General features: G+C 37.6%; 1 protein-coding gene across 2 annotated transcripts in view; it reads right to left on the reverse strand.

Annotated features, from left to right (window-relative positions):
- The window catches only part of LOC124159667 (E3 ubiquitin-protein ligase SMURF1-like), a 76,522-nt gene that overhangs the window by 20,838 nt on the left and 41,586 nt on the right, over positions 1-14,098 (reverse strand). For both annotated transcript variants that reach the window (XM_046535587.1, XM_046535578.1), the window contains exons 8-10: positions 13,308-13,614; positions 11,320-11,594; positions 1,908-2,101 (exon numbers count right to left, since the gene is read on the reverse strand). In XM_046535587.1, the coding sequence (XP_046391543.1) occupies positions 1,908-2,101; positions 11,320-11,594; positions 13,308-13,614 (776 nt within the window). The remainder of the gene's footprint in view (positions 1-1,907; positions 2,102-11,319; positions 11,595-13,307; positions 13,615-14,098) is intronic.

Genomic DNA, 14,098 nt, shown 5'->3' on the forward strand with positions numbered 1-14,098 from the left:
TCAAGACATTTAGCTAGCAATAAAATGAAAATAAAAGAGCAATACCGGAGTGTTCTATTGTCAAAAAGTGAATCGGGCATGAGATATAATTTATCTTCCTCTTTGCTCTTCAGAATTTAAAAAAACCAAGAGAAGATAAGGTCTGCCGTGGTGCACGGGGGCAAACCATTTCAGCAAGAGCGCCAGAGGAATGCAAAACTTGAAGAGTTAGTACAAGCTTTGTTCTGGTGGTTTTGCCAACTTTGTTCAGTGGGAACTCCAAAGAATGGGCCTATGCTTAAGGCTAAGGCAGAGTATTTCAGTGACAGATTGAGAATTGAGAACCTCAAGTGCTTGGAAGGTTAGTTCTACCAATTTAAAGCACAAACGGGTATCTCCCTTCACAATTAATGGAGAAGCCTGCAGTGTTAAACCTGAAGCTGGGGAAGAATGGCGTAACCGTAGCCAAGTCTCGTGCAAGTTGCCCAGTATGCAACACGAATCCGTTATCACTTAACGCAATCCCTCACCGTGATGTTTATATAACATGAACACGGAGCTTCTATAAAGGTGATGGGCACGCAATCACCCCATCGAGCAGCACCCATTCGAGGAAACCTGGACTTTTGGCAATTTGTCCATGCAGGCGAGTGATTGGTTATACTTATGCTATTTCTGCTTCCACTTCCCCCCCCTACCTTCACTTCTGCTATTCCCTTCCTCTCCAGTTTGACCTTGACTAGTCACGGTGTAAATATGTCCGAGTGCGACGATATCTCCGGTTCCTTTGGGCCATATTCAACCGAAAGCAAGGCCACAGTAATAATTGCGTATTTGCGATGTGAAATATACAGTTATAGATTATACACAACATATATCTTAATTTGTGATTGCTTAACCATTAAAGAATCTTCTAAAATTAATCAAGAGATTTTTTTTTACCGCCACTTATTGTCGTCTGCATGCTAAAGCAGATGTCTAAGTAAACTTGAACCATTCCTAGTCAAAAAGTAAAGAAAATATTCCCTTTCATGAAGAAAATTGAAATAACAAGCCCGGTGTAGCCTTGCATTAAAATGCATATATCCTGGTGCTTTTGCGTCCAATTAATTTTTTTTTTAAGATAGTGGAAAACATCGTTTAAGTGTAAACTCATGCAAAGATAAGCCGCAGCATGGATAAACTGCAGCCAGATAATCAGGAGTCTGCTGTAACTCTACTTTCATACAAAATCATAGTTTCAAAAAAATTAACTTTAATTCATAAAAATACCTTCTGTCATTCCACAAATAATGTATACAGAGAATATCATAATTCCTATAAAATTTAAAAGTTAATGGCAGCAGACTGCAGATTATCCGGCTGTGGATTATGTATTGTGGATTATCCAAGCATGATTTTTCACTCTTCATTGATATTTTTCCAGATCTTTAAGTAAATCAGATAGCAGAAATCCATATTCAACAGGATATACCCTTTATAAAGGCCCTTTTACATGAGCCATTTAAATGTATGTACAATGTCTCGTGTGCAGAGAGGGGTAGTGAAAATAAGGTTCTGTAAAGTAGCAAATTTCGACATCAAATATCCAAATGCAAGATTGCAGGATGACTACATTGCCCCAACACTAATTTTTCCATTGTAGAAAGGTATGACCGAAAGTTACAAAAACTTCTTTAACAATAGTCAATTCAAGTTTTTGCATAGTAATTTTTGCTTTTTTATCCTGCCCAAGCTAAAACAACCATTAAATAAACGAGTGGTATAAAAGATTCAGAAAAAGCAAGAATTGTAACAGATAATTGAAGCTCTACTGTAATTACTATGAAATATGTCATTGGGTCTTTGGGTACCCCTTAAAAATAGCTAATGCCTCAAAATATTTTAATGAATTACACCGTTTCTGCTAAACTAATTTAAGAACCTACCTCAAATATTTCCATCCTAGAAACCTCTAGTCTACAATGACCACTCTGAGGTTGAAGTGCTTGAAGCTCAGTGCGTAACTGTCTGAGTTTACCAACTAAATCTCTTTTACATCTCACATAGCAATCACTATCTTTTGATGACGATGGTTGATGTTGAGCGGATTGCCCAGCGCTGCTTCCCACTCCTCCATTTTCTAAACAATGGAAAATTATTAAAATTAGATGCAGTTACAACAGTTTAATTTTTTTAATTGAAAATAAATGACTCCAAAGGAAAATTTATATTCCAGGATTAATAAAACTGCAGTCAGAAGCTGCACTACAAGTGGAAGTAAGAAAGATTGCAAAATTTTTTTCTCAAAATTTACACTTTAACATTTTACATCATGAAGCCCAGAAAAGATGCACAAAAGCTTCTATTCCAAAAGAAATTGCAAACTGAAAATACCAATAGGTACTTATGAATACTTAAAATTACAAAATGAGGTAGCATAATTATATTATTAACACCTCTTGGTCCGGCACCCTTTAAACTAGACTAGCCATTGGGGCCGGTCATATTATATGCCATAGGCCTCAATAAATGTTCAAACTATTATAACGTCGATAAAAAAGACGTCAATAAGAAAAACTTTCACGAAAACAAACAGTAAAGCTACCTGAAGACGAACAAACCAGAACTGCCAGAACTAGGTCGAAATAGTTCCAAATAAATCCGTAGAGGTCAGCAGGAGACTACACTGCATGAAAACGTAAAAACGCGTGATCGGCACATAAGCTCTGGCGGCGGAAACACATAAAAACACGTGTGCGGACCATAATGTGTTAAGTATATAAAGAAGGGGATAATTAAACAAAAAAGTATTCAACTAATATTCTGAAAATTCCAATAAACAATTATTCAAAAGGATAAAGCATAGACAGATAAAGAATAAATATTTCATTTTGCATCTGAGTGCATTTTGCAGAACGGCATATTTGCAATAACTATGAAAGATAAAATGGTATTGGGAAAAGGTTATATAGAACAATCAAGGTTATCTGCAATTTGGAAGTTTTTCAGTCATTTTGGTATTTTCAAATTTCAAACCACTAATAAACATCATTTTCACCAATTTTGCAAAAAAATTCAAACCATGCATTAAAACTCTGGATTCATGATGCTGCCGCATTATGCCATCCAGAAACCTCATCAAATGATGTGACTTTCGTTATGCCACCAATAATGGGTTCTATTACTTCTGTTCGGAATATACAAATTACATTTACATATATTAAATATACAAATATTCGTTTACTACCAGAATGTGAGGAGTTTAAAGAACCAAGTATTGTTAACAGTTACAAATTTGAGTAAACTTTCTTATTGGATTATCTTTCTTATTAATTATTGCATTGTCGGAAATATGGTTGAATAACACAGTAGAAGATGGTAAACTTGGTTTTTCAACGACAACATTTGCACAATGTTTATCGGCGTGACCAAAGTGCTAGAGGAGGTGGTGTGTTTATAGCTATCTATTCTTCTTTTTCCTCTAAACGTAGATGTGATTTTGAAAATAAGTGCAGGATTATATGGATTGAAGTGCACTCAGGCATATCCACCGACAATATCTCCACTGCGGGAGAGTGGTTTGTGGGCTGCTTTTATCACCCACCTAACAGTGACATTAGTGTTCTTGAAAAGTGCTTTTAATCCGTACTCTGCTTCCGTGCCCCCAGCCCCAATGTGATATTAGTTGGTGACTTTAATTTATCCATAGACTCGAGGACTGTTGACGATGGAGTCCCAAATGGCACTCAGGATGAATTTTTCCTTGACCACTTCGTAAAGGGTTTAGGCCTGCTGCAGTGCAATTTAAATCCAACAAGGAACTTGGCAAATTTGGACCTTGCTCTCGCCTCTCGTCATTTACAAAGTGCATGCACTGGCAGAAACATTTTCCTAACCGACAATGAATTCTTTGAGTTCGAACTCTTCTCTCCCCCATGCTGTGCAACCAGGCTCCCTATTCCCCCCAGAACTGTTCACGCTTGGAACAAAGCTAATTGGGATGCCATAAACTGCATACTTTCCCCTCTGCCCTGGAAGTATTTGAGGCATTCACACAACTGAAGTATTACATGATATCTGAGTTTATTTAATTCATGTTTTTTGTTGTTGTTTCTAATTACACTTTATTATTTAACCATTTGTTCACAAATCCTATGTAAAAGGTCTTATGTACCGTTTTTGGATTTAATATCAATATATAAATGAAAAAAAGCACAAAGAATGCTCCAAGAAATGACTCAGTGCTCATTCTAGCTGCTAAGGAGTGGATGCATTCAGGCCATAAATCTGTAGCTACTGCAGTAACACTCTGAGAACACTCTCCCCACACACACATAAATGCAGTTGATGGTTTGAGGCGTTACTGAGTGGAACTTACTCATGATGAATAAAAAATTAAACTTTGTTTTTCCACAGAATATATTTATAATTACACGACCATGGTTTCGACGCTCCGCGTCATTCTCAAGGCTTGAGAATGACGCGGAGCGTCGAAACCATGGTCGTGTAATTATAAATATATTCTGTGGAAAAACAAAGTTTAATTTTTTATTCATCACATAAATGCAGCCGAACAAGGTGGCATAGGTTGAACCAAATGTCCACATGCAGTACTGTCTCTAAATGAATATTCAGTTTTTAAACTAATTATGCTATGGAGTTTGTTGTTATTCAAATTTGATTTTCAAGATGGCCACTGTGCACTGCACTTTCTGCCTGTTTCTTTCCAGTCGTCCACCGTTGTGCCAGCAATATTTCAGGGCCCTTGGAACTAATGACACAGAATTGAATTTTATGGGACTGAAAATGTACCGTGTCAATGTAAAAGATGAAGTAAACGATCTCAAGAGTTGCATATTTTATTTTTTGAACCACAGTAAACTCTCGATTAAACGAAGTCAATCCACCATTTTTCTGTCTTTAATGGCCTTTTTTAACATTTTCAGGGGCTATTTAAGATAGAATTGAAAAAAAAAACTCTTTGTTATTGATTTTATGCTACGAAAGATCGTTAAAAATCACAGATATAGATACAAATTCAAAAATAACCTTCGTAGGTTAATATTCGTAGTTACTCCCGTATTGTCATTTTAATGTACGATCTTTATAATTAGTTATTTTCATTATGATTCAGTTATGATCATAAATTATGTAGGATATGATTTTCTACTGGCGAATGTTTGAGGTAAATTCTTTTTGGATTTTCTGTCCAGCTGCCGAGCTCCATCATCTTTGCCGACATTAAAATGGAAGACTTTTTATTCATCATCAATGCCATTGATGCCAGGAGTGAGGTTCCCTGTTTATATAATAAGTCTCTTTTCTTTTATACCAACAGGAGCAAGGTTCCTACCGGAGAAAAGCTAGAGAAGCATCTTCTATTATCAGGGAAATACAGGGAGAAACGTATTTATCCATACTCATTTTTTTCCTACAACACACGTTTTCTCAAGTTATTTAGATGAAGTATAGGTTCACTTGCACAAATTCCCAAATATGATATCCTAAAGCATGTACCTTAACCTCATATAGTTTTCATGTTTCTTTCTCCATTGTATAGAAAATTATGCCAAGTATCATTAATATAGAGAAAAGATTTTCTTTATGTTAGCGCTAAAAATTAGTCGCGCCATTACTGTAAAATGAATAGTAGTGTTGAAAGTACAAAGAATATAACAAATTTATATTGAAAATCGGCAGAGAAGGAGACAGGCAATTTCATCATTGCAGCACCTCAAACCCAGTGGATATCGACAGCATTGATGATAAGAGAAAAGTCTTCCATTGAATTGTTTGCAGAGAGGTAGATGAGTTCATTACCAAGACAGACACCCGAGAACTGAAAAGACTTTAAATCGATCAATACAGTAAACTCTCGATTATAAGAAGCAGGATTTTACGAAGTTTTCGATTATACGAAGTGATATTGCGGTCCCAGCGAAAAGCCTATGCTAAATACATGGCGCTATTCGATTACACGAAGTTTTGATTACATGAAATGTTTTGAAATTACGAACCTCGGCTCGGTCCACAGGAGCAAATGGCATTGGTTTATACGAACTACGGCGACATATTTGTCAACAAAACTAGTTACACCGGCATAAGGAGCTAAAAAAATCAGCACTTTCGACTGTGGTCCATCAAAAGTGTGAAATCGTAAATGATAGCGCAACTTTGGAGAGAAAGAGTTCGCCTAAAACCTCACAGTGGGAATTTAGGGGGAGTAGGAGTCCAGTAAAAATATCGCGACTGACATAATGCCCCTTTTTACGTGCCTATTCGTAAACATCGCATCGACAATACTTCGTAGTTTAAACTAGTTTACTGGATTCCCTTTGATAGCGCATCATGAGAATGTTCTCGAGGTTGGTAATTAATTCAACTAGCCTACAAGTACTTCTACTGCTATAATATCACGGCTATGGTTGATTCGTTACGTTATACCTTCAGGAAGCTGCAGCGGATGAAATCGCGGAAGAGATTAGAGGCTTAAAAGATGATTTTGAAAAATACTTGAAAAAAGCAGAAGGAGCACAGCGCACAGCATCAAACGATTATACTGCCCCAGACGATGATCTCCAGGCTTGCGACAATGCGATGCCGGTACCTACGTCGGAAGAAGCAGTGGCCGGGACTAGTCATAATAGCAGTGACGACGAAGATGAAAGTGAGGAAGTAATTTCGCCAAATAAAAAAGAAGTTTACGCTGCCCTCCAAACATCAAGATATTTTGATCTGGCTAACGATTTAGATTCCCAATTTAATTCCCATTTATGCAAGTGAGAAGCCATGGTGGAAGCGGCGATGGAGAAGAGCAAAAAGCAAAAAAAATAACAGATTTTTTTGGGTAATATCTTTTCGTGTATTTAGTCGGTAGAATACTGTAATAATAATTAGCCTTCCTGAATAAACAACTTAATATCTTAAGTTTTGGGCTCTATTTACCACCAACTTATTTTTCAGGCTACTCGTAATGAAGACGCACTTCTAACTCTGACCATGAACTTTCTTCTCGCGTGCCTCCTCATTCTCCCATGCCGAGAGATCTTTCTTTCCAAAGCCTTTGTTTACTCCCTCCTACGGCCTTCTGCTGATCTTGTTGACACCCACCTTACGCATCCCAAACCTCTCCTTCCCCAGCATTTCCTATTCTTAACGTAGGATTTATTTCTCTGATAATGGAAGATGTTTCTCCTGTCGTTTTCCGGTTGGAACCTTGCTTCTGTCGGCATAAAAGAAGAGAGACATACTATATGAACATAGCACCTCACACTCGGTATGAAGAATATGGTCCTGATGAAGAATAAAGCCTTTCATAGCAACGCCTGCAAAGATGATGGAGCACAGTAGCCGGACGGAGAACTCAAACAGAATTTACTTCAAATATTCGCCAGAAGATAATCATATCCTACGTAATTTATGATCGTAACTGAATCTCAATGAAAATAACTAATTGAAAAGATAGCACATTCAGCTGATTATACAGAGTAACTCGAAATATTAACTTACGAAGGTTATTTTGGAAACGGGTTAAGGCCCTTGTTTTTTTTTTCCTCATCACTGAGCGATAGAGGGCGACATAATTGGCGGTTTGGCCCTTAGAGTATGGTTAGGCCGGCTACCGCTAAAATTCCGTGGGTGTTGGAAACAAATATCTATCTTACGTGTACTTAATAGTTGCTATTCACTCCTAAATGTATAAACACTCCTCACAAATGTACAACATTAAATTCTTATAATAAATTTTGCTATTCATTATTTGATTATGTTTTCTAAACTGGTCGGGAATTTCTTAAGCGATCGTTGATATTGAAGTATGTACAAGAAATGGGAATTCTATGGTGGTATAATTATTTAATGACCTTTCACAGCATAAATCGATAACAAAAAGCCTTTTCTCAGAATTCTTCCGTGAATAACCGCCGAAAACATTTAAATAAGGCCACTAAAGACAAAAAAGGGCGGAAGAAACAAAAGCAAACATTTTTTCGTGACTAATGAAAAAGGTTTGAAATTACGAAACTCGATTTTACGAAGTGCCAATTTTCCGGTCTCACTGACTTCGTATAATCGAGAGTTTACTGTATTTAGTTTTTTCTGTCTCCCTTCCGCGCTAATATTTATTTCTGTTTATGCACCTATTTGTAGTGCTAAAACTAAAAAAACTTTTTTCTATGCCAGTGTTGCATAGCATCATTTTAAATACAGTGAAGAATGAAACCCGATAACCTAAGAAGGGAAAATTATTGAGGTATAATTTTCAAGAGTTCACGAAAGTATATCAATATTGAAACATTTTAAATCTGCACAATATTTATAAAATAATTAGACCAAAACACAATGTATTTCTGGTATCATTTAAGTTTGTTGATCATGTTTATAGTAGGTTAACAAAACCAAAAAATAAGCTATTAATTTCAAATTGACTTCAGGTTTTGGCTCAATTATTTAAAAAATTAAGCAGATTCATCTCGTGCTTCCTAACTTGGCTAAAACGATTAGGGTCAATTATGGAATTGGCAAGGCAGGTAGCCCAGCCGTATCTTTGCGTGAATGGAATGGGAGGGCATGCTAATCCAATAAGTCTCACGCGAGCAAAGACAAACTAAAAATATCTCAAGAAATGACAAAACACGTCGTAGCCAATAAAATGAATAGAATCAGTAAAACAGCACAGGTTCAGTAAAAAGAGTAGGAGTTGCACAGAGGCAGTCATTGGGGACAAAGATGAGTTTAGTAATTGCGAGACAAAAAATGCTGTAAAAGGTCAAAGATCAATCCTATCTTCATATACTGCTACCACGGCTCATATCGATTCAGCACCAAAAGTGAGCTCATCAAACACCTTGAAACTCATTTTGGTGCCAGCAATTTGGACGTTGATTCAGAGTCATCCATGGTGCTAAATATAAAAGTACTACGTGTCGTAGCCAATAAAATGAATAAGGATAACGAAGTTTTCTTCTTCATTTCCCCGGCAATAAGGAATACTTCTCCTGCCTCTGCACTTCCACAGTCAGAGAGCATTCCAAGGGGGTGGGGTAAATAAGAGTGGGATGGGTGCTGCCTGGTTGTGGCAGGATAAAGAGAGGCGCAGCGGGTGGGAGGAAGAGGGGTGGGTAAAGAGCCTTCAGCCTTGCCTGTGACTATGTTTTGGGGCCGTGATTTTTTACGATGCACTCAAGCTCCATCACCGGAGATGGGTGGGAAATGCTAGGGAAGGGGAGATATGATAGTGGAGGGGTGTTTGGGATGCGTAAGTTGGGTGTCAGGAAAATCAGCAAAGGGCTGTAGGAGAGATTGAGCAAAGGTTTTGGAAAGAAAGATCTCTCGGAATGGGGGAACCAGTAGGAAAGCTAAAAGAAAGTTCATGGTTAGAGTTGGAAGAGCCTCTTCATTACGAGTAGCCTGCAAAATAAATTGGCGGTAAATAGAGCCCAATATTTAATATATGTACTCCTCTTCACTTTCATCTTCATTGTCACTGCTATCATGTCTAGTCCTGGCCGCCGCTTCTACTCCACTGTTTGCTGATTTGACACTCGCTAGGCACCGACAGAAGCCCTTCACACAATCTCTCATAAATGGAGTTCAAGCCCATACCTTACGATTCAGCACTTCCAGGACGAAAGACAGCCAGACACCGCCTCCCTCGTGGATCAATAGCAAGGTAATTACGTGAAAAACTTAATGCACAAGATCATCAAACTCCCGTTCAAATTGGCAATAGAGGAGCCATTTTGCCTTCAATATGGGCTCTTGTGTAATGTATTACAGTAGACTCTCGTTATTACGAAGTTCACGGGACCGAAAAATCGGAGGTTCGTAATAACGAAGTTCGTAAGAACGTTTCTTTTAGGAATCGTCGAAAGCAATAGTGTATTATAATACACGGAAAGAAATATAAACAGGAAAATGCGTTTCAGTTTTTCAACAGAAGACTGCGCCATGACGCATTCGAGGGTTGATATCTTCCCGAATACATGAACTCCGATATTCAAACTCGATGCGTCCCAAGACCTTGTTCCTTGGTTGATAAAATTACAGTCCGGCCACCGAGAGTTGTCCAATTACAGACCAAATGGTCTAGGTCCGGGGAGGGGGCAAGGCTGCCATGTAAGAAAGGGAAACGCTTACAAAGTGTTCCGTGAAGAAAAGATCCGGAAGGGACGACGAGCGTCAAGGACCTAGAGGAATAATCACTTGTTCTGTGATTTGAAGAATGGGCTTATTTTGGTGGATCAGGCTTATTTCGGTGTTCGTTTATGCATTTGACAACGTTGTATGACTAGGCGAGGGTGTGAGGTGCGTTTGGGGGACAGCGGTTGGCTTTAAACCCTGCTGGCGCAGGATTATCCGCCCATCCTATTGTGCCGTAATCGGACAACCCTCGCCAGCCGGACTATGTAATTTATCGCAGAGTAAGGTTATCCTGCGGGATGCAACACTGCATTACACGTATGCGCTTACTCAAGCTTGTGGCGAACTGATCTAGCGGGGCCTGCGATGCATTCGGAGCCGAAAAAATAGCTCCCCGTGGTGACGAAGAACGGGGGAAACGTTGAACAGTTCCTAAATTCACTCCATTTTCATTGATACCTTATTCAGATCATGATCACAGTGAGAGTTTCCCAGCGCCACACCGCGTCGTATCGGCCAAATCGAAAGGCGCCAAATTTGAAATTTGAAAATTTTGAATGCTCGTATCTCTGAAAATTCGTAAATCGAATGTGCATAGGAAGAGGTCTGACTGTACATCCTATTTACGAACGGTTATGAGTAGGGCACCCTGACTACACAGGAATGAAGCTAGTTATATGATTTTGCGTGTAAACTGAATAAAGAACCATAATTGACGCTCTTAGGCACAGTAAACGAGAATAACTTAAACATGGCGCAATTATTGAAACTTAAGTGTAGTGAATATCCACCTAAATACCGTGACTTGTGCGTGCAACTTCGTAATAAAGTTCGTATTGTAACTGCCGGGACCGGGACATAGGTTCGTAATTTCGTAAAAACGAAAATTTCGTAATAACGTTTCTTTTACTATTGCTTGGATAGGCCCTTTCGACGGGACCAACGATTTGCTTCGTAATAACGAGAACTTCGTAACAACGTTGTTCATATTAACGAGAGTCTACTGTATATCATCTTTGATATCCTTACTACATCCCCCCACCTAGTTGTTCACAACCACAGTATTTTCCTCAACCAGCACAGGTCTGACCCTACACAACCTCCTCCATCTTCTAACCATCTCCTGTTGATATTTTATGGAGCTTCTTGATTTATTTACTGGAAATAATATATTAATTTAATCTATCATTCTAGTGAATACGACATAAGTTTAATTACCTCTATCACCAGTATCATTTAAATTAATAGCTTCAGTATTTTCAACTGAAGTGTTTGCTTCTCCAGATTGCGATATACTCCCTTCTTCTTCATTGTTCTGGTTTTCATTTGTAATTTGAACTTGAGTCTGGGAATCAAGATGAACTTCTGGCACAGAGGAAGGAATAGGCACTGATGTTGGAGAAGGAGACATGGAGCTCACAGAAGTGTCTTGACTAGGCTCATTCTGAGATGCAGCAGTACTACTAGGATTAGACGATGGAGGAACTTGTTTCCTAAAATAAATTAGTGCAAAAGAGTAAAATAAAAATTTTGCTTTAGTATAAATGTACATTATGTATTATAATATCACCTAAAAATACGTAGGCTAACTACGCATTTGTTTCATATAGCATCTTGAGACTTATGACACTAAAATACAACAGAAAATGAACATTTTCCAGAGACATGAATGGCATGTGAAAAATTACTATGATCCTAACAAAGTAGCTGCCATCAGAGAGAATAAAAACTGCTGAGAAGTATTGAGTAAATAATCAAAGAGATTCACTCTGAAAATTTAAATGGATAACAACAATATGGTTAGTAACCTCAAGAGTATATGGTTGAGAGAAAGCATTTACTAACTACATTACGAAACAGATACAGCCTAATGGCATTAAGTCCACCCATAAGTCTAAGTTTCTTAGGGAAAAGTTTCTTTAGACTTATCCTTTCTTATTAGTCTGAACTCAACAAAAAAATTCAGTGTGCTGATTTAATTAAATGAAATGATTCAAAGCATTCCATCAACTATTTTTTGATACGAGGGGCTCATGCAGTTACACCAGAAATCCTTTGGGTAAAACAAACAGAAAGCTAAGGCCAGGTACTATAACACTTTTTTAAATATTGACTCCCAGCAAATTTCATGTATTAGCCAATAGTTCAGAAGTATTAATATTTGACTCACATTTCAAGTATGGCAAAAAGTGAGTTAATATTAGCAGTAGATGTTTATGAGTACGTATATGATTCTACAAGTACCTCTTGTTCACATGATTATTTGAAGGTCTTTGAAGGTAATTACCTAATATGAACACCTTACTGCCACTGGATACAACTATTAAAAAGATAATGGCAATAATAACATCTTGGATAAAGAGAATATATTTAAGAAAAGTGTCATTGTGAAAACTACAGCATACAAGTGTTTACCCAATCATTTTTATGGCATGAAGATAGACTTCGAGTTGGTGCTAATTTTGTTTATTAATCTAAGCATTGTAATCATGTTATTGAAAATGAGAAGTGGAATTGCTCGACTTTTATTTGCTTTCGTACTTATGATAAGACTAAGATAAATTCTTGGGCAGCTTATACTTGATGATAAATTATACATAAAGTTCTATTGATTTTTAATAATAATTTCATGAATCACATTCTTTAATTTGATATTCACCACATAAGATGGCACATAGTAGTTGTGCCTGTGATGCTACAGTTTTGTCTATGCCCAGTACTCACTTTGGATATTGTAAGATATCTAATAAATGAACTTATTATGTGAGTTATCATGTACTCATCATAAAATACCTCCAATAAAGTGGAAATGGCTTAGAAAAGTAGACGGGGTAAGAAAAACTATTGATAGAAAGGAATTCCTATAATTTGTATGAAACAGACAATTTTCACCGGCAACTAGTTTATTTCCCTAATTTACAAGTTTCCATAAGAGAAACTTAGAAATGCCTCAGTATCACAATTGTGAGATTCATGTATAAATTTGTGAACTTACACCATTGAGAAACAAGTCCCTAATTTAAACATGGGTAGCAAAGATCATTAGTTTTCCATTTGCCAATCATTTGGCAAATAAAATTGATTGATGTAACCTTTCATAGAAATCCAAATGTATTTGACATTAGTTAACAAAGCACATGCCTGAGAACTCTTCCAAGATAGTTTGTAAAGCATGCAAAGTGTGATTAATCAAAATTAAGACTCACTTAATTAAACCACGGATAACAGGACCAGAAAGCCTAGGATCAGTAAACTGTGTAGTCCGATTGTTGTGGTCCACAAAATAAACACGACCTGACCCTGTCTGACGCATCTCCCAGCCAGCTGGCAATGGTCCTAAATCAGCAGTGGCAACAGATCTCACACCACTTACACCACTACTTCCTTCTTCACTGCAATTTACACTTGAAGTAGTTAACATAAGGTCACGTGGAATCCTTGGATCATGCCAAGTGCTAACACCAGTTGGCACATGATAGAAATAAACTTGACCTTGTTGTGTAGTCCGAAGTTCTGAAATAAATTATGGATTGATAAAAGTTAGGCACATGATTGAACAACACTGGCCAGTAATGTTTTTTCCAGGGATGATATAATACATTAAGCACACTTAAAAGTCTGACCATGCACAAACCATTATAACTCCTTCGTGCATTACTAGAATGTCAAATCTTCTTTCAGAATTTTCATATTTCATCATCTATTTAAAAATTTTCTCCGAGTACCAAAGCATAATATTCCAACCTGTAGCTAAGGACACTGCAATTAACCCAGCAGGTTTCTGCCAATTTTTTTCTTCATTCGTTTAAGTAGTTACTGTATAAGCGTATGTAAGAGACACACCTTTCTCCCCAGAAATTGCAGCCGAAAATGGAGGTGAATCTCTTACATGAACTCCTTATCTTCCCCCTCACCTTACCCGGTCACAAGTCCAAGGGGAACTGAGTGGCCCTGGTTTTCAGCGTAAGTCAGTCATCTATAAACCTCCCTTCACCTT

Source organism: Ischnura elegans, chromosome 1, assembly GCF_921293095.1.
Source record: "Ischnura elegans chromosome 1, ioIscEleg1.1, whole genome shotgun sequence".
Lineage (NCBI taxonomy): Eukaryota > Metazoa > Arthropoda > Insecta > Odonata > Coenagrionidae > Ischnura > Ischnura elegans.